Raw genomic sequence first — 23622 nt, forward strand, 5'->3', positions numbered from 1 at the left:
AGGTTGACTTTGTGTGGTTTGGGTCAAGGTTAGGGTTGGGAAGAATTTTGGTAGGAAAGGTTGGTTTAGGTTTGGGTTTGATGTTCAAGTAAGGGTTATGAGTTTAGATGTGGAGATTGGTTAAGAATATGTGGTTTTTGGGTTAGGTTTTAGGGAAATAAGGCTTTGGTGAATTATGGGTTTGGGTGGATGAAAGTTGTTTTTGATGGAAGGGTTTTGTGTAGAATGAAGTTAAGAGTTGATTGGGTTAAATAGTTGATTGGTTTGTTGAAATTTTGAGGGAGATATGAAGGTTTGAAGGTGGATGGTTATGGAGGTTTAGAGAGAAGTTTGAAAGATGAAAGAGGTTTGTGTGTGAGAATGAGGAAGAAGAAGAGAAAATTGTGGTTATAGAGGCATAGGGGTCGGGCACGGCCGTGCCAACCTTGGCACGGGCCGTGCCAACATTCTGGAAGTTGGCTTTGTTTTTGGCTTTGGAAATCTGGCACGGCCGTGCCAACCTTAGCACGGGCCGTGCCAACCTTCTGGACATGGGACTTCAAAATTTTTCAGTTTTTCTTGAATCACAATCGGACAATTACCTACAAAACACTTAAAACAAAGGAAAACAAACAAAATAAAGCAAATAAATGCGTGGGTTGCCTCCCACGAAGCGCTCGTTTAGAGTCACTAGCTTGACGGTTAGAAAGTGGTTTTAACTATCCTATACCCAATCTCTCACTAAGGGATAATGGCATCAAACTAACATTCTCTCCCAAATCACACATTGCTTTCTCAAATGTTTTATATCCTATGACACAAGGTATGGAAAATCTCTCTGGATCCTTAAGTTTATGTGGCAATTTCGTTGGAAGTATTTCAATAAAATTTCTAAACTGCTCATCTAACTTTGATTTAGCAAACTCTTGTGTTAAAGGAATTTTAGGCTCATGAGATGGTGAAACAAATGGCTTGTCATTCTCTCCTATAGCTTTCTCACTTTGAGGCTCATCACTTCCTAGCTCTCCTTCATTGTTCTTAATTTTCACAACGGGGTCCTCTAATTGGTTACCATCCCTAATAATAGCACTTATATGGTCGTTGGGGTTGGTTTCGGTTTGTCCTAGAAGGACTTCAGAGGTTTGAGAGGGAGTAGCCACCTGTTGGGGTACTTGAGAAGTCTGAGTTTCTATCATCTTACTGTGAGTAACTATGGAGTCTGATGTACGTTTGGCAATAGAGTCCTTCAAAAATTCAGTTTGATTTTTAAGCTCTTGGAGCTGCTCGGATTGATTTATACAATAATTTTCTAAAAAAAGTTCCAAGCTGGATTTTTGAGGGACTCTTTGGTTGTTTGCATAACTAGGTGGTGTTGTTTGTTGTCCAAAAAGATTTTGAGGGTTTTGAAAAAAAAATTTGGTTGTTTCTACACCCTTGATTATATTGAGCATAGTTTACTTGCTCAGGACTCCTAACAACACTACCTAGTTGGCAACCAATGCCAATATGGCCGAATTCACCACAAATTTCACAAAAAGGAGATGCAGAAGAAGAAGAAGAAGAGATGGCACTAACATTTATTTTTTCAAATTTTTGGGTTAATGCATCAATCTTAACGACAAGGTGGTCATAGTTAGAAACTTCATACATACCTGCCTCATTTTGGAGGGTGAAGATTTAGTGATGGCTCTCTTGTTGGTCCACTTGTAATGATTTTGAGCCATGTCTTCAATCAAGGAGTATGCTTCTGTGTAATTCTTGTTCATTAAAGCTCCACCTGCAGCTGCATCAACATAAATTTTTGTGGTATACAAAAGACCATTATAAAAAATGTGAATAATAAGCCAATTCTTTAAACCATGATGGGGACAAAGTCTAAGCATTTCTTTGAAACGCTCCCACGCATCGTAAAGAGATTCTCCATCTTTTTGAGTGAATTGTGTGATTTGAATCCTTAATTGGACGGTTTTAGCATAGGGAAAGAATCGGGCAAGAAAAACTTGCTTCATTTGTTGCCATGAAAAGATATAACCAATTTCCAATGAATGAAACCAAGCACTAGCTCTACCCCCTAAGGAGAAAGGAAAGAGGTGCAGCCTTACGGCCTCTTGGTTTGCATTCAAGGTTCCACTGAGTCTTAAAAAGGTTGAAATATGAAAATTCGGATCCTCAGTGGGTGATCCGAAAAATTGATTTTGCAGCACTAAGTGAACAAGTGCAGGTTCTATTTCAAAATTGTTCTCAACCGTTGGGTACACAATAGCATCATATGACTCATTTGAAGATGGGATTGCATACTCTTTGAGAGAGCGTTCCTTAGTCATATCGTTATTATCTTCCCAAGAAGTTAAAGGAAAAAGAAGAAATAGAGAAAGAAAGAAATAAAATAAAATAAAATAAAATAAGATAAAACAAAAGATTTTTTTTTTTGAAAGAAATATAAAAAGAAACACAATAAAATAAAATAGGATAAAATAACGGAAAAGATTTTTTTTTTTTTTGAAAGAAATATAAAATAAGATAAAATAACGAAAAATGATTTTTTTTTCAGTCTAATCGTTAAAAAAAAGTTAATCAAATTGCAACAACTCCCCGGCAACGGCGCCAAAAACTTGATAGGCCAAACCGCAAGTGCACGGTCTATCGAAGTAATAGTAGTAAAAGAGTATCGTTCCGCTAGGGAGTTATGAATTCGATTAACCTTTTAGAGAATGATTAGAAAAGAAGAAAGATTATAAAAAGGGAGGTTTAGTTGCTGAAGGTAAATAACAATAATAATAATAAAAGAGCCTTGGGATTATTGGTTCATCATAACAACGAATCTTTTCACAAGCAAGCCTTAAACTTATAATTATGCGTTAATCTTAATTTCTAAGGACAAGTTTCTCTTTAGCATATCACAGCTTCTCTCGAAGTCAGTGAGTGTATCCCTCCAACAACCACACCTATTCTCATGGGTGATTGCCTTTGGGACCCTTGAAGATCGAAACTTTATGTGTCCCAAGGTTTGCTAGACTATTCTCATATTTCGCAAACCTTGTCTAAATTCACTTGTTCGGATATCAAAGCTCCGCGTTCGCTTTATGAATTGATATCTGTGATGATGAATTAACCATTATCAAACCCTCCGCGTTCGCTTCCACAGTTTGATAATAATTAATTCATGTTAAAACGGTGAATTTAGATTAGGAATTAAGGTAACATATAATTAGGGTTTAAGGCTTGGCTTGATCCGGATTACGTCATTAGACTTATCCAACAATCCCAAGACAAAGAAGAGTCTACTCACTAACGTTCATTGTAGACATGGGGGAAGAAGAGAGAAAGCAATAAAGTAAAAGAACAATAATATAAAAGTGAACTTTTATTCCAAGAACAAAAGATGATTGTTTATGATGGAGTGCTACTCTATTTATAGTTTTACAATTGACTTAAAATCTAAGCAACTACAAGGGCAAAGCAGTAAAACTACAACAGAGTAACTTGGGCTCGAAGAAAAGCAGCAAAAAAGGCTTCTGGGAGGTGGCACGGCCGTGCCACATGTTGGCACGGGCCGTGCCAAGCTTCTGACTATGTGGGAATATATTTTTGTCCCGTATCTTCGTATTTTCGCACTGTATTTGCTCCAGTCCTCTTTCTTTTGCTCCAAGACACCTTCCACCATATATTTATTCCTAAAATAAAACAAAAGACAATTTGAAGTAAAATATTCTAATATAAAATAAAATGCAATAAAACTAAATCAAATCTAAAATAAAGCTAAACTAAATAAGGCAATAAATATGACTATCTATGACTCATCAACCACCTATAGTATATGTTACATTATCATATATCTACTCCTCTGTTACTCATTTCTAACTAATGTACAATTAAGTTCAATTATACATTTCCACAATTATTCAGAACCTTAATCATTTAGCACCTTAACAGAAACACTTGCCTCTATATTCACCCCCTTTATTGAGTTGTAATTCAAATGATAGACTTAGGAATGATTGGTTAGTTGCTGAGTTTAAACAAACTCAGGAAGTTACAGTGCAAGTAACTAACCACTAGAGTTAGTTCAGAAAGCATATGGCTTTATTACAAACCACAAACATCAACACAGACACCAGACATGATACAGACATGTTGACACCACTAGTTTAAAGTCATTTTAGCTTCTAGGTAAACGGGTGACTCTGGAGTTAGGCAACAGTTCACAACTCGAGCTTGTTCTTATCATGTTCATCAATGTAAGCCTCCTAAATACCATCAAAAAGAGCAAATCCAATATTACCTATGAACCATAGACATCAACACAGATGCCTGACATGACACAGACACGTTGACACCACTATTTTAAAGATATAGGAGACTGACACCGCTACATACATTTATTTATTTATTCATACAAAATATATACATGTGCAAATAAATTGAGCAATCTATTTCATTTTAAAAAATTATTAAACAAGATACGATAATATTTAACTTTTTATTTGTTCATCTACTACAAGAAAGTTATGTTATATCAAGCTTAATGTCTTTGACTCCTAATTGATCGGCATTGCTCTGATACATTGTTTATTCTTTTAGATGTGTTTTAGACATGTCTATGAAGTCTTAAGAAACAAAAATAATAAACTTTTTAGGGACACTTATCTGAGTTGTCCGACACTTGTATGAGGTTTCGACACGTGTCGAATAATTGTCATACACATTTCAAACACTAACGTGTGTCTGACACCGCGACATGCCTACTCCTACAGGTTTTCGTACTTCACAGATTGATACAGGTGTCTCCGAAACCAAAAATAATTTGAAAATCAGACATTGGTATTGGCTAAAGTTCATACTTCATACCAACAAAAGATAAAGTGAACAACTTCCAACCAATTATGGGTTGTCAACCAATTCTATGTAAAATCCCTCCAGAACTTCATAGGTTAGTACCAAAATTGTTGATTATTGAAATGGTAATCATGTTCATGAATTACAGTTTGTACCAAACAAGGTTATCAAAATCGGGACTTTACTTCAAGTCGAAGGGGAGTAGTAAAATCGGGACTCGTAAAATTGCAATTAAAATCGAAGGATTTTACTCAAGGACTTTTGTAGAATCGATATAGGATAGCGAACTCGGGACTCGTAAAATCGCAATCAAAATCAAGGATTCTACCAAAACAAAAATAATGTTAAATATATGTTATAAACTGCATATAGTCATAAATTACTAAAGTTCAAAGTCCACAAAATACATATACATAAATGACTCAAAGCCTAGATACAAATATTCTTTAGTAGTCATATAGAATGAAGGAAAGTGTGGGGGAAGTGAAAGAATGAAACTTTTTGGCCTTTAGGGTATGTATAGAACCGGCAATGGATCCAAATCGGGTCAATTTACGAACCGGGTCAAAAATTGACCCTTATCAAAAAATGAACAAAATCCTTCAAAATCCATCAAAATCCTGCGATTTTGAACGGATTTCACGAATTTGTGCGATTTTATGCGATTTTGATAGGATTTTGCCTTTGTTTGGGACTTTGCTATGGATTTGAGTCGTTGAAGCTACGCAAAGTCGCAAAAACCAGGATTTTGGAACTTAAGTCAAGTTTTTTATAACAATTGTACCAAAAGACTATCTGTTTGCGTCATGTGCTCACTATGGCAAAATTATCCTAGAAGATCAAAATGATCAAAGTAAGGAGCAGACAATATCTTTATAAACATTTATAACTAACTATTTGTCTCTGCCCCATTGAAAAACTCAAATTTATTAGAAAATTTCTTTACAAACATTTCCAAAATGTGCATGCTTATTACAGAGTTCCAAGAGTAGTACCAAAACACAGTACATTCGGTAAAGACAAAATATCATTCGTTGATATATAAACCAGATATGTTTGCAAATAAAGAGATTAAACATTCAAAATAAAAAAATAAGATCAAATTATGATATGCAAAATTGACAAGCCACTTTGTATATAAGGTAATATTCCAGAAACGACATTCATATACCTCTTGGTGAAGACAAGAAAAACAACTAGTTACTTATTCCTCCAAGTGGAAGAAAGCCTTCCTTGTATATTGTTATCCAAGTACAACCCTCTCCTTTGCAACCAGGCATCTCAATCATTTGGGTGCTCAAATCAAACCAAGCTAGTTCTTTATCTTTTCTTTTGAAAAATATTTCCCCATTCACCCCTACTCTAATAGGGTGATCAACACAAGGCAATGGTCCAAATGTGAAGAGTTCGGTCCATGATTCCTTCATATCAAGTTCACCCAAAATTAATACGTGGAAAGTAGTTATTTTTTCAAGATATCATACTATATATAAATCCAAGGTAGTCTGCAAACAAACTTGCCCTAATTTTGTTAACAAATACCCCTATTAGATGTCAAAATAACAACATTGCCATTCAGCTTTGCACCAAACAGTTGTCCAATCAGAGATCAACACAGGCAATAATACTCTGTACACTAACAAAAGAAAGGTCAGTACACAAACAATCAGCTGACTGCACGTGATTGTTGTTTTGGAAAGCACATATCTACTCTCTCACAACAGAATAGTCTTTCTCTCTCAGGTAATAGCTTCTTCTTCCTCTTCTACATACCTTTTTCAATTTTCCTTCACTAAACCAAACACTCTCACACACGATTTTGAAACTCACAAACATACAAAATCATTACAATTCATTTTTTTATTGTATGAATCAATTCTTCAGTAATGTCTGGGTGCCATTCAATCTCTTCTAATTTTCTGAGTCTGTGCAAAATTGTTGAATCATATGCTTTTTTTTGCTTATTTCTATTGTGCATGTTGTAATATTCAAGGAATGGATTCCAGAACATGGATGAATGACAAGGAAGGAATGACAATTTCTGAATCCCATTAGCCATTACTAGAGGTAAGTGGATGAATGAGTAAAAACGTGTTCCTTTTTTTTGTCTCAGCCTTGGCAAATTCTCATGAGAACAAGTAACAACAACTAGATGTTGAAGACATAAGTTACAAAAGGTAAATACAGATTCCTCTTTATGAATTAGTTTTTCTTTTTACTTTTGCCTATCACCTGTTTGATATATTGCTTCTATGAACTTTCACCTATAATTTGGTTTTTTATTCAAATTTTTAAAACCCATTTCAAATTCGCAATAGTCCATATATCATTTTTAGTTTTAAAGTGTTGAGTTCTGATTTTAAATTTTTTCTAATTATTGGTGCTTACACATTCGCTTAACCTTTCTGTTATAATTTGGTTTAGTTTAGTTTATTTGATTGATATTTTGTACACAAGGTTATTTGTTTGAAGCGCAATGTTTGGAGATGACATTGAAGATTTCTTTTGCTTTTTGCTACTACTAAAATATTTAGAACTCTTGACATGTTTTTGAAGTCAGAATTTATTACATGATATGACCAATGATTTATAAATGTCAGAATTTGTATATTGCTAAACAATTATAGTTGTTGTCATGCCATGCCTAATCTCTTGCTTCTGATTTAGTGATACTACTACGTTACAAATGAAATGATTCTTTGCTCATGATATTGTTGTTGATGATCTTAGCTTTGACTTAGAAGGGCAATAAATTGGAAGCTGCTCTGATGATGGACCAATTGTAATAAACAGACTTTTAACTGGTGAGACATGTGAAATGCATTTTCTAATTAGGTGAATGAAAATTTGTTGTTGATGTTCTAATTTAAGGGTATGACAATTAGGGTGTGAGTTTTTAGCTTCCATGTCTTGAAAATAGTTTATAAATCATATATAGATATCATTTGTGTTTTTTCTATACATGATATCAGCTAATAGATTGTCCGATTTCTACTTCAATATGGCAGTAAGACATGTACTGGGTTGCAATGGAGGTTGTTCGGCTGCAGGTAGATGATTTCAATTATCTATTCTTCAAATCTGAATCATCACTATCCCATGTTGATCTTTGTAAGTGGTGCATGCTGCTATGGAGTCGTTGGCACGACTATAACCTGTAATTGTGGGAAGGTATGATGTTGCTATTTTTTAGTTTTTGTTTTTTCTTCATGCATTAGGTTTCTATTTTTTAGATTTTATAAAAATTGATCCTTATTTAGTTAAAAAAGAACAAGAAATTGATCACTTTATTTAGGTTTAACAAAGCAGCTTACGAAACTTCTTCAATTTGTTTGTTCATTGATCTGTTTGTTTGTTTGCTTAGTTCATCACACATTACATGAAGGTTTATGCTTCTATATAACCATTTAGAAGTTTGTGTGTAACTTCTATGTAATTCAATTTGTGTGTAAAAATGAATTTATGCTTCTGAAGTTTACATGTTAGCCAACTATATAACCATATTCTATGCATACTTCATCCTCACACCGACACTGTTTCCAGTCCATTTAAGTTCCATCCTATATCTTAACTTATTTCTCCCAACTTATGTCTCATTTTATCACATCTCCAATGACATTTTTTTTTATTTCCAATGATAGTGGGTTTATTATATTGGATAGGATATGGGACATTCTTACTCAAGTTACTAATTATATGCACATGATGATGTGACAACAAAAAATATTTGAAACAAGTATAGCACTACTTTTTAATATAATAGCTAGAAAAGAACACTAATATTATACTCACGAGAGTGCTTATCCAAAGAGAGTATTATATTTCACATGATGGAGTACTCCCTCCGTCCCAAATTATAAGCAAAAAAAAAAAAATCACACTTATTAAGAAAACTAAAACATAAGAATTTGGAGTATAGTTTTTTGTGTTTTCTTTGGAAAAAGTTTTATAGGAAGATGTAAAAACAATTTTCATTGGCTATTGGTTATGGAAAAAATGAAAAGGAGAGAAAATTGAATGTAATTTACATTTAATTTTATGAGAATAAACAAAAGTTTTTCTTGGAAAAGAGATTTTTTAAAAAAACAAGATTAAATAGAATAAAAGTTTGTATTTTTTGCTTATATTTTGGGACAAAGAAAATGAGTTTTTTTGCTTATATTATGGGACGGAGGGAGTATTATATTGTGGTCAATGCTCTTTTGCCCATCACCAAAGACGAAAAATATTCTCTTGAATTCCACTAAAGACTGAAAAATTGTAGGACCCACGAGGGAATAGCAAGCAAATAGTAGAATAATTATTCTACCATCCATGTACTGCTTAGGAACAGATGCAGCCTTCTTTTTTTTTTTGCTTAACCAATGCAAAATATATGCATGCCTACACATCATTCAATGCCATCCACTTGAAGCTGCCTTGAAACATTCCAAACCACCTCAGATAAACGAGCCATTGGTATGTGAAGATCTGCATAGTGCTAATTATATAAACAACCAAGCTTTGAAAATGACATTAATTTAGTTGTTTCTTTATCCCACAAGCATGCTTATTCATTTAATGTTTTCTTTTTCCCACACGCATGCCTATCTTGGGGACAAGAACATTGTCATGAACAATTTATGCCTATCATGCGCCACATGACATTGATTGATGATCAGGTAATTAATAAACTCACGTAGGTTGTATAATCATTTTTGTTATGGCTTTTCATTCGCACATGTCAAACAGAAGTTGATTTTTATAGATAGCAACATTTGTTGTTTTGATTAATCTGATTGTTTGATTTGTGGAAGTAAATATATAATTAGTTCTGTTAATTAAGTTTAATTAACAGAACTTTCTACCATGTTTAATTTTCTGTTGAAACAAATGTTATTGCTGAACTATTTATTGCATTGAGTAGCTGTCCTTTGCACCTTAAGACATTACGCTAACTTTAATATGTAATCATCGTCAGAAAACAATTAGTAGATTGTGTAGTTGTGATGTTGTTATATACACCGTTTATATGTCACGATCTCTGCTGTCATTTGGGAGCTTATTCTGGTGGCTGCTGTGCAGGTTTTTGGTGGTTTTGGGCTGCAGTCTTGATCCTTTGGCAGTTCAGTAGCTGGTTGCCATCTAGAGGGTCGGTGGATGCAGCTGTTTGGCTGTTTTTTTGCTGCTGTCAGCTGAGTTGCAGCTGCTTTTTTTGTGTTTTGCTGTGCTAGGGGGCTGGCTGTTGCACTGTTAGTGTCTTCGGACAACTCATTATGTGGATGTGGGTTTGGTTGTTTTTATGGTTGTTTTTATAGTTCACTTAAAAAAAAAAAAAGGTTAGCATCATTTCAAAATTCATGCACAAAATGACATCCAATTATGCTAATGCATTTTATGACATAAAAGGCATATGCATGAAATGTTGTCTCTTATGGGTGGTTTTTCTGTTGCTACTGATTATTGGGTTCAAAGAAATGTTTCTGCTTTTATGACTAAAGGGGGTGCTGATATCAGGTTTTTTTTAATCTTAGCTCAGATTTAGTTTTGATCTGATTAGTTAACTTTTAAACCCTGATTTTAATGTTGATTTAGTATAATGAAGAATGTTTTATTTGTACTGTTAAATTTTTACCATGGAGTAGTTATAGTTACTGTGTTTAAGTATCAGTTACTTACTTTATTTGTTTTAGTTTTTAATTTTTTGATAAATTGTTAATTAAGCTTATGACAGTGACACTGAGATATAATCTAATTACTATAGTATTATGATGACTATGAGGCATGAGCATTGAGCAGATTTGTTTTACTCTAAAAGTTGTTGATGTTAGTAATCACTGATTGTTTGTTAAGTTCTTTTGTGGTAGATTTAGAGATTGTTTGAACATTGTGAGGAACTTAGGATGAATCATTCTGAAAAGAATATATTGGGATCAAAAGTTGTATGCAATCAAAGACTTCCAGAGTTTTTGGTGTTATTATAATATTTTTTATCTTTTGGTTCTTAATTGTAAGTTTGAATCAATTATAGTTGTCACCAATGATTCAGATCAGAATATTTGTCTACCGTGCGATATAAAGTTATAAACTTACATGATAATTACGGTAAATTTTAATATTTATTGGATCATTTGTATAAACAGTTATCTGACGTGTTTACAACGTGTAATGTATTGATTCTTGATTTATACGTGATTTTGTTCGAAAGTTAGATTGTGAAAGAAAAACGTGAAGAATAATGAAGTCTCTATGGCATCATTGAATTCTTTAAGGCATCATTGAATTCACAACAAAGTACCCAGTTGAAACTTTTTACTGATGGCATTAAGCTTTACATGAATTCATATATGACTTATGATATTGTTCGATTATATTTTTTAAGTCTTTATCCATTACTTGATTGCTATTATTATTGCATACTCAATAGACCCGGGCGATAGCACGGGTTGGCCGACTAGTGAGATCAAAGCAACATACCCATTTAACACCACCAAGTTTACCCAGTTTAATTTAATACTAATACCAGAACAATCATATATGTTTGAGGGTATGGGTGTTACGAAAAACACCTCATTGCTTTAGTGAAATGATACCAAACATAGTCCAACGTGACTATCTTTAATACCAATACCAGGACAATCATATATTTTATACGGATCAAAAATATATTTAACTTTTTTTTTTTTGAAACATAAGGCTTTGGTAATATTTGCATATTTACTACTTGAGTTCTCATGATGCTGCTGGTTGAATAGAAGACTGCAGCGGGTTGTTGCGACTGGGGGCATGGATATTTTGAAAATGACAATGCACAATTTTGACTGTTAATATTTTAAATTATCTAAAGTAAAAAATTATAAAAATTTAATATTTTGAAAATATTTGTCATGCCCCAATTTTTGATCTAACATCCTACATTCATACAGTCTCTGATCCGGAATATTCTCTGACTTTTCAGAGAAAAATTCGGCAAAAAGGTACTTTAAAACACCTTATTTTTGGTTTGATTTCGGGACCTTTTTATTTTATTTTTAGTCTTTTTTATTTTTTATCTTTAGTTTTTTATTTTAGTTAATTTCCATCTTCTATTTTTATTTTTATTTTTATCCTTTTGTTTTATTTTAGGTTTTTTATTTTACCTTTTTTTATTATTTTATTTTCTTTAGAATAGGTCCAAAAATAAAATGTCCAAGGTCCAAAAATTTTCAAGTCAAGTGTCAACTTTCACATTCCTCTTTTAAAATTCACCATTAAACATCATTCAAATCACCATCAAAATCCATTAAACTATTTTTCCATTTTCATCAACCTCCTCACCTATAAATATAGCTCTCATTTCACAATTTCACACAAAAAAAGTTATCTTGAGTTGTCAAAGAACTTTTCTCTCTTCTCCCTCATTTAGCTTGTGTTGACGAGCTATTATTTTCTTCTCCCTCTTTTTTCTGTCCCGTCGGAAAAAGTCCTTTCGGAAAAGTCCCTTCGGAATTTTTTCCCTTTGGTAATTTTGTCCCTTTGGAATTTTGTCCCTTCGGTAATTTTGTCCCTTCGGTTGTCCCTTTCTTTTATTTCTTCATTTTCTTGCATTTTATTTCTTTCTAGCATTTTTTTTGCGTTTCATTTTATTTCTATTTATTATTATCATTTAGCATTTTAATTATCGTTATTTATTTTCCAGCAATTAGAATGTATCAAGGTTCAATGTAAACAATATAAATGAGAAAAGTGTGTGTGTGTCCTTTTATTTCATTACCACTTTATGTATGTCCAAAAATGCAAAAAAAATAGATTAAGGATTTTGTGGTGATCCAACGTCACTACAAAAATCCACGCGCATTTATTTTTATTGCTCCGTTAGTTTAATTTTCATTTATTATTTCAAAACAACAAAAACATTCTAATAACAAAAATCACAAAAAATATTTTCAAAATAAACCTTGATTTTCAATCAAGTGATTGTTCTTTTTATTTTCTTTCTTAATCAAATTTCAAATCAATTTTAATTTTACCCTGAGTCATTTTTCTTTCAGTATAAAAAATACAAACCAATTATTTTTTGTCACTCGGCTTTTTATTTTAAAACTTTTTAAAGATATAGGACACTTGACACCACTAGTTTAAAGATATAGGAGACTGACAACGCTGCATACATTTATTTATTTATTCATACAAAATATATACATGTGCAAATAAATTGAGCAATTTATTTCATTTTAAAAAATTATTAAAAAAGATACAATAATATTTAACTTTTTATTTGTTCATCTAATACAAGAAAGTTGAAAATGTTATATCAAGCTTAATGTCTTTGACCTCCTAATTGATCGGCATTGCTCTGATACATTGTTTATCCTTTAAGATGTGTTTTAGACATGTCTAAGAAGTCTCTAAGAAACAGAACAAATAAACTTTTTAGGGGCACTTATCTGAGTTGTCCGACACTTGTATGAGGTTTCGACACGTGTCAAACAATTGTCATACACGTGTCCAACACTAACGTGTGTCTGACACCGTGACAGGCCTACTCTTAGAGGTGTTCGTACTTCACAAATTGATACACAAGTGTCTCCGAAACCAAAAATAATTTGAAAGTCAGACGTTGGTATTGGCTAAAGTTCATACTTCATACCATGAAAATAAACATAACGACTTGAGGAAAGACAACAAAAGATAAAGTGAACAACTTCCAACCAATTATGGGTTGTCAACCAATTCTATGTAAAATCCCTCCAGAACTTCATAGGTTAGTACCAAAATTGTTGATTATTGAAATGGTAATCATGTTCATGAATTACAGTTTGTACCAAAAGACTATCTGTTTGCATCATGTGCTCTCTATGGCAAAATGATCAAAGTAAGGAGCAGACAATATCTTTATAAACATTTATTACTAATTATTTGCTTCTGCTCCATTGAAAAACTCACATTTATTAAAAAATATATTTACAAACATATCCAAAATGTGCATGCTTATTACACAGTTCCAAGAGTAGTACATTCGCGACAAAGACGAAATATCATTCATTGATATATAATCCAGATAAGTTTGCAAATAAAGAGATTAAACATTCAAAATCAAAAAACAAGATCAAATTATGATATGCACAATTGGCAAGCTACTTTGTACAGAAGGTAATATTTCAATAACGACATTCATATACCTCTGACCTCTTGGTGAAGACAAGAAAAACAACTAGTTACTTATTCCTCCAAGTGGAAGAAAGCCTTCCTTGTATATTATTATCCGAGTACTACAACTCTTTCCTTTGCAACCAAGCATCTCAATCATTTGGGTGCTCAAATCAAACCAAGCTAGTTCTTTATCTTTTCTTTTGAAAAATATTTCCCTCTTCACCCCCACTTTAATAGGGTGCTCAACACAAGGTAATGGTCCAAATGTGAAGAGTTCGGTCCACGATTCCATCATACCATGTTCACCCAAAATTGATAGGTGAAAAGTAGTTATCTTTTCATGATATGAGATCAAAGCAACATACCCATTTAACCCCACCAAGTTTACCAGTTTAATTTAACACCAGAACAATCATATATGTTTGAGGGTATGGGTGTAACGAAAAACACCTCATTGCTTAAGTGAAATGATACCAAACATGGTCCAACGTGACTATCTTTGGTACACAACCAATGACACACTCCATCCATGTAGACTCGGGTGCCCTCAGTACCCTCCCAAGAAGACGGCATCTCAACATGAAGTTTTCTCCACGAGTTAATTCTTAGGCTATATATCTCCCACGATGTAATTTCTTCAAGGCCACCATATTGATATAATGGTTGTATCAAAACTTGTACATCGTGAATGACCTTATAGTCATTTATAACATGATCATAACCAAATCCATGAAGACGAGAATAAAACAAAACTTCAATAAAAACCTTAGCTTCATCTGGGATAGATGACTCAATCTCACTGGGAGGAAGGAGATTAAATGTTTGGGTAGTTGGGTTCCATAATGCAATTTTTTCATAATCGCCTTCTTGATATTCATGGAGACAAAAAATACCATTAATACTACCAAAACCAAAAACATGAATATTATCCTTTTCAAGAAAAGGATTTGAGAAATCCAGTTTGATTTTATTCTTGAACCTCTCACCAGAAAAAGAATACAAAACTTCTTTGTTGTGTTCAATAACATTTAGGAGGAGAGATGCACCATCGTAATAAGAACAAAGGTGAGAATTGGAAAAGAAATTCGTGCGGAACATGTTCTTGAAGTGATGGTTCTCAAATAAGAGGGACCATGATTTTCGAACACATTGAAATCGCTTAAAATATTTAAGAGGCAACTTTGATAGAATGGAAACTACTATATCATCTGATATATAGGTGCTCACTTTTCTATTTTCCGAACCCACATATCTCTTCTTCTCCATAGATTCAAGATGAGAAGAGCTTCGATTACGAGTAGTGTTCATCGCTTTGAAGAAATTTTGAAGGTGTTAGGGTTTTTGGATGCAATAGTGTTTGTCTATACTTGTACAACCTAGGGGTGGACAAATAGTTTAGACCCGCCCGAGATCGACCCGTCCACAATAAAAAAAGGACAGGGCCAAACTAGATTGGGTGGGTGTACGGGTTGAAGATTCGGTTTATGATGGGCTGTACGGTCTATTCCGGGTGAAATAATTACTACCGTGAGTAACCATAACCGACCCGTACATGCTGGGACAGCCAACTCACTCCTTAGAATTGTTGGGCCAAACTAGTTATCAACACCCTTAGGCCCAAATAATTTCAGTCTTTCCCAACCCAACCCAAAAAGACCATAGTTAACAACACTCTTTCAAACTGTAAAATCTTTCTCAGTTGCGCCGTTTCACTATTTCTCTAGTTTGTCCCTCCACCCGCCTCGTCTTTTTCTCACAATATTTTTACACATTTTCCTCAGCTTTCATGCTCAATGCAACTTAGATCCGAAAGAACTACCAACAATTTTTGCCACTCATTCTTAATATCTTTTCTTCCACATAAACAACTATCATCTTCCTCGTATTAATAAATAATTAAACATTTAAACTTTTAGGTACAATTCTTTTTCCTGATCTTGAAGCCTGCTTGACAATAACTGTGATATCCCAAACACCCAAGTCAAACTCTTTGTGAAAAACAAGAAAAACAATTAACTTATAGGAGTTGAATGGTTTTAGGTGTTATGCCTTTCAATACATTTTTCCTTTGATCTAGTTGGTTGGAGGAATTTTATGACCATCTAATATTCAATTTTGCTTATCCTTAAGTATATAATCAAAGATTTGGTCAACTTTTGTAATGTCCAAGGCATATTTTTTTTTCTTCTTCTTATGATGAGATTACGTATTTCCCTTTGTCAGACCTTATGGCAGGATATAAATAGATTTTTCCTTTTAGGATTTCAGCCGTTAGAACGTCTATCGTTTGATCAACTAACATATCACCATCATCAAAATTTTCCATATCTATGATGAATACTGGATGTGGACCTCTCCCTTGGCCATCACACATCTTTTCTTTCTTTCCTATTGTGACAGGTGGCCTCCTTGCATATGTACATGTCCAACTTGAAGATTAGCCAGATTATACGTATTATTCGCGACTAGGTTTACCCTAGGGATAACCATGAGAAAAATTACTAGGTTGTGAATCAAAATAAGTAGAAGTTACCTACTATATAAGTATCATGTGAACCTGTTGAGGTCTTATTGAAGCAAGGATCAGTTGAATTTGATTGACAAATCCTGTGAGACATTGGTTCCCTTGTACTTCTTATGAGGTGTAGGTGACATAATTGTCACCGAAATTGGCTCGTCTAGACTCCAACTCCTTGACTTGTTGAACCTCGTTATAAACCACGGTTGTAACAATGTGAGCATGTTATTGAGAGACATGATACATGATCTCATGTAACCCCATGTCAATATATTATCTAATGAAAGATGTAGTCATTACGACTGGTATCTTAGTTGTATCAATCAACTGCATGTTCTTCAAAAACACTAGGAGGAGCCACATATGCATGCATTCCTAACGTTTGTAAAGGCTTTTTTGGTCCCTGTTGGTGTTATCTTCTCGTTGCTGGTGGTGACAGTTGATCAATACGTACAAGACTCTTTTCAGATTCCAGGTGCATACATCAAACATAGTCTTGAAATGGATAACTCAATTTTTCGGAGATGAAAGTCGTCTTGTCTCACTAGGCATGCCAAATCAACTGAGGCATTGGCTCGAGTAATGAAATATGATTATCTTTCTTCAAGCTATTAATGTAGAGGAAGGAACCGTATTCATCATCTGTGAGTTCTTAAGTACAATTTTTTGAGTTTGCTATTAGGCTAATATATGCATGTAACATACGATAAAGGTAGAATTATAAAAGGATAAAATAATGAGAATAGCTTGTGTTTGATTAATTGTGACGAATACATTTTGCATAGTAAGTATTTATAGGCAAATCTGTTCCTATTGACCAAAATTACATGACCTATAACATCTAGCGTTGTTCGACTATTTTTGTGGGTAGTGCGTGAGTTTCCTTTGTTGAGGGGTTCGTAGCTCCCCATTCTCGGTTACCAACTTTCCACTTCACGACATTATTTGTTAAGAAGGTCTATAATGGGCATCCAATGTGCTTCCTTACTTATCGCTATTTGCGGTTAGCGCCACTATAAATAGGGAGTGTGAGTTTAGTGCCTCATTGTCCAACTCGAGCTTCAACTAAGTCTGATGTCTTTGAGACACACATACTAGCTTACATAGCCCTTGCTTAACCTTCCATCAAATGAAAAAACTTGTGTAACCTCTAAATATTGTCTATCTCCGATTTCAACTAACATAATAATAATTATTTTTAGATGTAAATATATCACACGTGTGTATATCTTAATGGTAGTCTGATTGTTAGTTAGGAAGTGTGTGAAACAGTTATAGAGTTAACCACTCACTTTTCAATACAAATAGGATAGAAAGCTTCATTATGTAACTAACTGAGTATTATTTTTTTGACAAAACTAACTGAGTATTATTTTGATCTTATTGAATACAGAAGATTCAGAGCACAATGCTCACTTCATTCTTTTTCTGTGTTTTACCTTTCACATTTCATACACCGTAACAAAAAAAAAAAAAAAAAAAATCAAATCCCCTAGACAAAATTTATAACCAACAGTTTCGATTTTTATTTTTTTTTACATATTTGTAACAGTATCGAATTATAATTCGTATATGTAACATGATAAAGTTTTGTCTCTCATTTCCTTTAAATTTCGAAGAAATTATTTTGTTCCTCTCTCTCTCTCTCTCTCTCTCTCTCTCTCTCTCTCTCTCTCTCTCTCTCTCTCTCTCTCTCTCTCTCTCTCTCTCTCTCTCTCTCTCTCTCTCTCTCTCTCTCTCTCTCTCTTACATATATTCTCATCTCCAAAAATATAATATTTATAAACTTATCTCTAAATCCATCCACCAGTTCCTTGTAACTTAAGCAATTGAATTTTTCTTCATCACTCCTTTCCAAAAGTCAATGATCTATATTCTCTTCTTACTCTGTGGTATATTGCAACGAAATCACCTAGAAAATCAAAAGCAACACACAAAACCACAAAATCAATCAATTTCCACCCTTTAAAAACACACACAAACACATATTCATCAACCACCAAAAACCCATCATCATCACAAAAATATTCAAATCTCGTCAAAATGTGTTGCAGACCTCGTTGGTTTTGGTGCTTCTATTGCACAATCTATGCCGTTATATTCTTTGTCATGATTACCGCAGTCATCTTCTGGATAGTAATCTCCCCCTCAAGCGTGAAATTTCACATAACCGATGCTACTCTCACCGAGTTCAACATCACAAACAACAATACCTTGTACTACAATTTCAAAGTCAATGTTACCTTACGAAACCCCAACAACAACATCATAGTCTATTACCGAAGAATCACAGCAATTGCTTGGTACAAAGACAATGATTTTAGTTATGTGAGTTTGACACCGTTCGATCAAGGACACAAGAATACAACTTTTCTTGGACCAATTGAGTTTAAAGGAAATACTAAGATCAATCTTGGACGTCAACAACTTAACGAGTATTTTGAAGAGAGGCATCTCGGGATTCACAATGATTTGGCTGTTGATTTTGATGTTCGAATTAGAGCTAAGTTTGGAAGCTTTTATAAGAGTGGTCGGTTTAATCCACCGGTTGTGCAGTGTCGTCGTTTGAGTGTTCCTTTGATTTCTTATTCCAATGGTAACTCGTCATCATCATCATCATCAACGTTTTCTTTTAGAGACAGAAGATGTAGCAGTGGTTCTTTCTTTACAGATCGTGATGCAGATGCAGGAGCATGATATGTATATTACAATGTGAATTTGTATACTTTTTTTTTCCACTCATATTTCGGTGTAAATTTCAGGTGCTATAGTGTTGCTTGAACATAAAAATACAGATACCTTATAAGTTAATCATCTACTATTTATCTTGTACAACTTAGACATCTTTAAATGATAGGATTTAATTTTTACTCATTGTTACTGTTCAGAGTTTTACACTCTAAATCAATCATAATCGTCATACTATAAACCAAAAAAATCATAATTATCATATCGTTTGAAATGTTTGACTTTTAATTACACCGACAATCTAGGATTTATTTTTTTTGTTTGAAAGAGACAATCTATGAAAATTAACTCTAAAAAGACACACCAAAATCAAAAGACATTGTATTTGGTTCATATATATTTTTCACTTCATGTGTTTTACAAATGTTGTTCAGTTATATTTGGTTCCTTTTCAGCTGTAGTTCTTGTCTTCCTTGCCTTCTTTGTTTTGTATATGTAGTTAATATATTTAAAGATTGTGTTATATGTCTCTTACTTATAATCATTTTACAATCTATCACATTTTATATAAGACTCAATAATAAGTGCAAATTATACACCATTTCAAAATCAAAAGTACATATAATATAACCAAGTTGCTTGGGCTCCAGTGGCAAGGAGCTCATTCCAAGGACGTACCCGGGGAATACCGGGTTCGATTCCCAGGGGAACAACGCTTGGCCAGTGCGCATGCCTCTACGCATGAGCCGGATTAGTCGTCCACCTTTGGTGGGTCGGAAACCGGTGCGAAAGCCAAAAAAAAAAACACATATAATATACGGAGGTTTGACATTGTGTGTTGAATTAATTTCAATTTTGGTGACATAATTGCGGGAAATTGAGAATGATATGATAGGTGTATGCAGGCACGGATCTACCCTTGTCTATTGGGGGCAGCTGACCCCACAAGCTAAATATTTTTTTGCCTAATAATTGGATACTTTGAAGCTTTGCCCCCACATGAAATGGAGCTGTGACCCCACACAGACGTACAAACTAGTAGTAAAACGTTAAAAGCTATTGTATTTTTTATTGGTAAAGAGAAGAAGCTTGTCAAAATAAGAAGAGAGTGTGAGAGACTTCATTAAAAAAGAAAGAGAGTGAGAGAAATGGGTTAATTGAGGCTCTTATGTGCAGCAAATTAAATAAAATAAAAATCAACTTCTTTACTCCCAGAATAAAACATAAAAAATTAAACCTTACTCTTTTTTTTAACGAAGCCTTACTCTATTTTATTGTCTCACAATTTTCAAGTGTAGGATCACATATAAATTTAGTATATTTTAAAGCCTTACTCGCTATATTTTTAAGACGAAAAACTTATTTAACAATCAACTCAACAAAAATTATCTATGTTGTCATTTATCACTTTGCATATTTTTATATTTTTTCTACAAATGTTTATAATAAATGACCATGCCCCCACTAGTTAAAATTTCTTGATCCGTCACTGGGTGTATGTACTACTCCTACTCGTGTCTCTAATATAAACAAAAAGAGAAAAAGTCAAATAAAGTTGATGTATTCGATCAAAAGACTCCGCCTCTAATCCATATGGTCAAAGCACAAGATTTTGATTACAGGATTCAAATCAGTTCCACTTAAATCAATGTAATGTTGATATTTATGGTTTACAGAGGGTTGGCATCGATTGTTGTGTTAATTTCAGTTTTGGTGACTTGTAAAATTGACACACACGAGGAAATCCTGAGAAGATAAGAATGATAATGTGTTTGCCCAAGAAAAAGGAAAGAATAGTAATCTGTGTGTTATTGTTTATATAAAACTTAACACACTAATATATAAACTACTAAATCATTCCTATAAATGACATCTCTACTTTTGAGATATTTTTAACTTTTAATTACGGTTAACATTTGCATGGTCTACGATTGACAAAGAGACTTTTTCCGATGGATAAAAAGGAAGAGGGAGAATTTGACTCGGAAACGCACGAGTGTAAAGAGTGAAAATAGAAAGAACCAAAAGGTTGCACAGTTCAAGTGTGAGGAAAAGTGGGGGTCAAACACTCCTTATATAGGTGACGAACCAGGATCGGTTACAATGTCGATGGCTCAAATCACTACTTCGACTAATAGGTGATGAGTGCGGTTATGCCTCACTAAAGGAATGCAAAAATGAGTTGGACAACAGAGGACACATGCAGGCGTGTGTCGGACACACATTAATGTTTGTCGAACGCATGCATACAAGTTAAAAAATATGAAGAGGTGATGATGTGTATGAAACGAAAAAAATTCAAAAATTTAATTGACTAATTTAAGGTATTAGATCATTAAAAAATAATACACCATATAACCTAGTCACAAACAACATCGTCGCACGTGGTGGTCATGTTAATGTGTGAGATGTGTTATTTGAACAACCATTTGGATGACAATTTTTGGGACAACCATAAATTTTCAAAAAAAAATTAGCCGTTGACACGGAATCTAAAACAAGAGAGAAAATAAAAATATAACGTAATATGAGAAAAAAATTATCACAAAAGTTGTCAAAAAAATAATTGTACAAATATCATTTCTCTAATTGCATTATCGTCCTCTTACAAAACAGGGTACCCATTGAAGCACACACCAAGAGGTCTTCCTCCACTATATTACTTGTATTGTGTGAAGTCTCTCCTATGTTAGATCTCTAGAAATTTTTCAAATCACAAACATACTTGTGTTCCAACAAAACGGATTCCCTAAAGTCAATAAAAACCACAGTTACGCGGTCCATCACCAAAACACCAGAACTTGAATTCAAGATAAAGTGCACAACAAACAACAACGAATAGGAATTTTTAACCAAAATTACAGTCATGCCATTTATGATAACAAAATTTATTTCGTACGTTCTTTAAATTTTCTAAGTAAGGATTTAATTTGCATAGATGGTCAATGTAAAACATTTTACACATATTTTTAATCATATTTCAACATATAAATATTTGGAAAAATATTTTAGAATCAAATACAACTGCAACAAAGTTCTTGATGTTATTAAATTAAATGTATGCATAAAAATGTTTAGCACTACAAATCGATAGTAGGCATGGCATTTTACAAGAAAAGAACATGAAATCACCTAGGCAATTAGTTTGATATTTTATATTTCATTAATCTAAATTAAAGAGTTAGGCTTCAAAAGTCAATGCTACTTGTTTCTCTCTAATGTATATTGCAACGAAATCACCTAGAAAATCAAAAGAACCACACCATACCCAAAAATCCCTCAATTTCCACCCTTTAAAATCACAAAACTTTGTACCATAAAATTCATCAACCACAAAACCTAATCATCACAAGAAAAATTCAAAAACCTCATCACCAAATGTGCTGCAGATTTCATTGGTTCTGGTGCATTTATTGCACAATCTACGCTGTTATATTCTTCTTCATGTCTTTCTCAATCATCGCCTGGATAGTAATCTCTCCCTCAAGCGTGAAATTCCACATAACAGACGCTACTCTCACCGAGTTCAACCTCACAAACAACAACACCTTATACTACAATTTCAAAGTCAATGTCACATTACGAAACCCCAACAACAACATCATAGTCTATTACCGAAGAATCACAGCGATTGCTTGGTACAAAGACAATTATTTTGGTTATGTGAGCTTGACACCGTTCGATCAAGGACACAAGAATACAACTTTTCTTGGACCGATTGAGTTTAAAGGAAATACTAAGATCAAACTTGGACGTCAACAACTTGACGAGTATTTTGAAGAGAGGCGTTTTGGGATTCACGATGATTTGGCTGTTGATTTTGATGTTCGAATTAGAGCTAAGTTTGGAAGCTTTTATAAGAGTGGTCAGTTTAATTCGCCAGTTGTGCAGTGTCGTCGATTAAGTGTTCCTTTGATTTCTTCTTCTAATGGTAATTCATCGACATCAACATTTTCTTTTAGAGCCAGAAGATGTAGCAGTGGTTCTTTCTTTACAGATCGTGATGCAGATGCTGGAGCTTGATATATACATACAATGTGAATTTGTATACTATTTTTTAACTTCAATTACATTCAATCTTTAGTGTTGTACATTTATCGCCATAACATATATCATGTGGCGCTAATATATATTTACATGAAAGTGTAATGTGTTATACACATGCATAAAATAAAACTTTGTTGTATATTGCACATAACAAAATTCCAATGTGTTACAATTGTGTTATGTGAATATATAAAAATACATATATCATTATTCATACGTGTTTAATTCTATCTCTCACTTATTTATTTTTTTATCTTTTAATTTATAAGCTATGCATCTTAATTCTTATTACTATCAATAAGAAAGTGATTCAGATTTTAAAAATACACATAAATAAATAAAAATGATAACAAAATTCCAATGTGTTACAATTGTGTTATGTGAATATAAAAATACATATACCATTATTCATTATTCATATATGTTTAACTCTATCTCTCACT

The 23622-nt window shown here is 33.4% G+C and overlaps 3 protein-coding genes, 1 long non-coding RNA gene and 1 other non-coding gene across 11 annotated transcripts; 4 read left to right on the forward strand and 1 right to left on the reverse strand.

Moving 5' to 3' along the window:
* The first annotated feature begins 1833 nt into the window (after positions 1 to 1833).
* On the forward strand, positions 1834 to 1940 carry LOC146917243 (small nucleolar RNA R71). The gene has a single exon (XR_015017139.1). It is a non-coding gene; the product is annotated as a small nucleolar RNA R71 (small nucleolar RNA).
* Positions 1941 to 3325: 1385 nt separating this feature from the next.
* On the reverse strand, positions 3326 to 15234 carry LOC146917244 (F-box protein At1g52495-like). Its single transcript, XM_085719062.1, has 3 exons — positions 14541 to 15234; positions 14239 to 14316; positions 3326 to 6247 (listed from the first exon to the last, which is right to left on the reverse strand). Exons 1-3 carry the CDS (start codon positions 15232 to 15234, stop codon positions 6012 to 6014), a joined length of 1008 nt encoding a protein of 335 aa, XP_085575188.1. The 3' UTR covers positions 3326 to 6011.
* LOC146917245 (uncharacterized) lies at positions 6285 to 10980 on the forward strand. 7 transcript variants are annotated; one of them, XR_015015533.1, is made up of 6 exons: positions 6285 to 6315; positions 6395 to 6558; positions 6809 to 6882; positions 6929 to 6992; positions 7546 to 7619; positions 7824 to 8463. It is a non-coding gene; the product is annotated as an uncharacterized LOC146917245 (long non-coding RNA). The 7 variants fall into 7 exon arrangements; XR_015015529.1 differs by lacking the exon at positions 6285 to 6315 and adding exons at positions 9418 to 9476; positions 9880 to 10980 and having other exon boundaries at positions 6557 to 6882; positions 7824 to 7986; XR_015015532.1 differs by having other exon boundaries at positions 6298 to 6558.
* Positions 15235 to 18356: 3122 nt separating the features above from the next.
* LOC146917246 (NDR1/HIN1-like protein 10) lies at positions 18357 to 19318 on the forward strand. The gene has a single exon (XM_085719056.1). It carries the CDS (start codon positions 18488 to 18490, stop codon positions 19139 to 19141), a length of 654 nt encoding a protein of 217 aa, XP_085575182.1. The 5' UTR covers positions 18357 to 18487; the 3' UTR covers positions 19142 to 19318.
* A 3089-nt stretch (positions 19319 to 22407) lies between these two features.
* On the forward strand, positions 22408 to 23393 carry LOC146917247 (NDR1/HIN1-like protein 10). Its single transcript, XM_085719057.1, has one exon. It carries the CDS (start codon positions 22511 to 22513, stop codon positions 23153 to 23155), a length of 645 nt encoding a protein of 214 aa, XP_085575183.1. The 5' UTR covers positions 22408 to 22510; the 3' UTR covers positions 23156 to 23393.
* The last annotated feature ends 229 nt before the right edge of the window (positions 23394 to 23622 follow it).

The sequence above is a fragment of the Medicago sativa genome, chromosome 6 (genome assembly GCF_051527215.1).
Source record: "Medicago sativa cultivar Bolivia chromosome 6, Bolivia_mono, whole genome shotgun sequence".
Lineage (NCBI taxonomy): Eukaryota > Viridiplantae > Streptophyta > Magnoliopsida > Fabales > Fabaceae > Medicago > Medicago sativa.

Coding starts and splice junctions, on each gene's coding strand:
- LOC146917246 (XM_085719056.1), top strand. CDS start 18,488: ATGTGTTGCAGACCTCGTTGGTTTTGGTGCTTCTATTGCACAATCTAT.
- LOC146917247 (XM_085719057.1), top strand. CDS start 22,511: ATGTGCTGCAGATTTCATTGGTTCTGGTGCATTTATTGCACAATCTAC.
- LOC146917244 (XM_085719062.1), bottom strand. CDS start 15,234: ATGAACACTACTCGTAATCGAAGCTCTTCTCATCTTGAATCTATGGAG. Junction 14,317..14,540: donor AATTACATCGTGGGAGATAT/ATAGCCTAAGAA, acceptor GTTAAATTAAAC/TGGTAAACTTGGTGGGGTTA. Junction 6,248..14,238: donor AACTACTTTTCACCTATCAA/TTTTGGGTGAAC, acceptor TTTTGGGTGAAC/TTGATATGAAGGAATCATGG.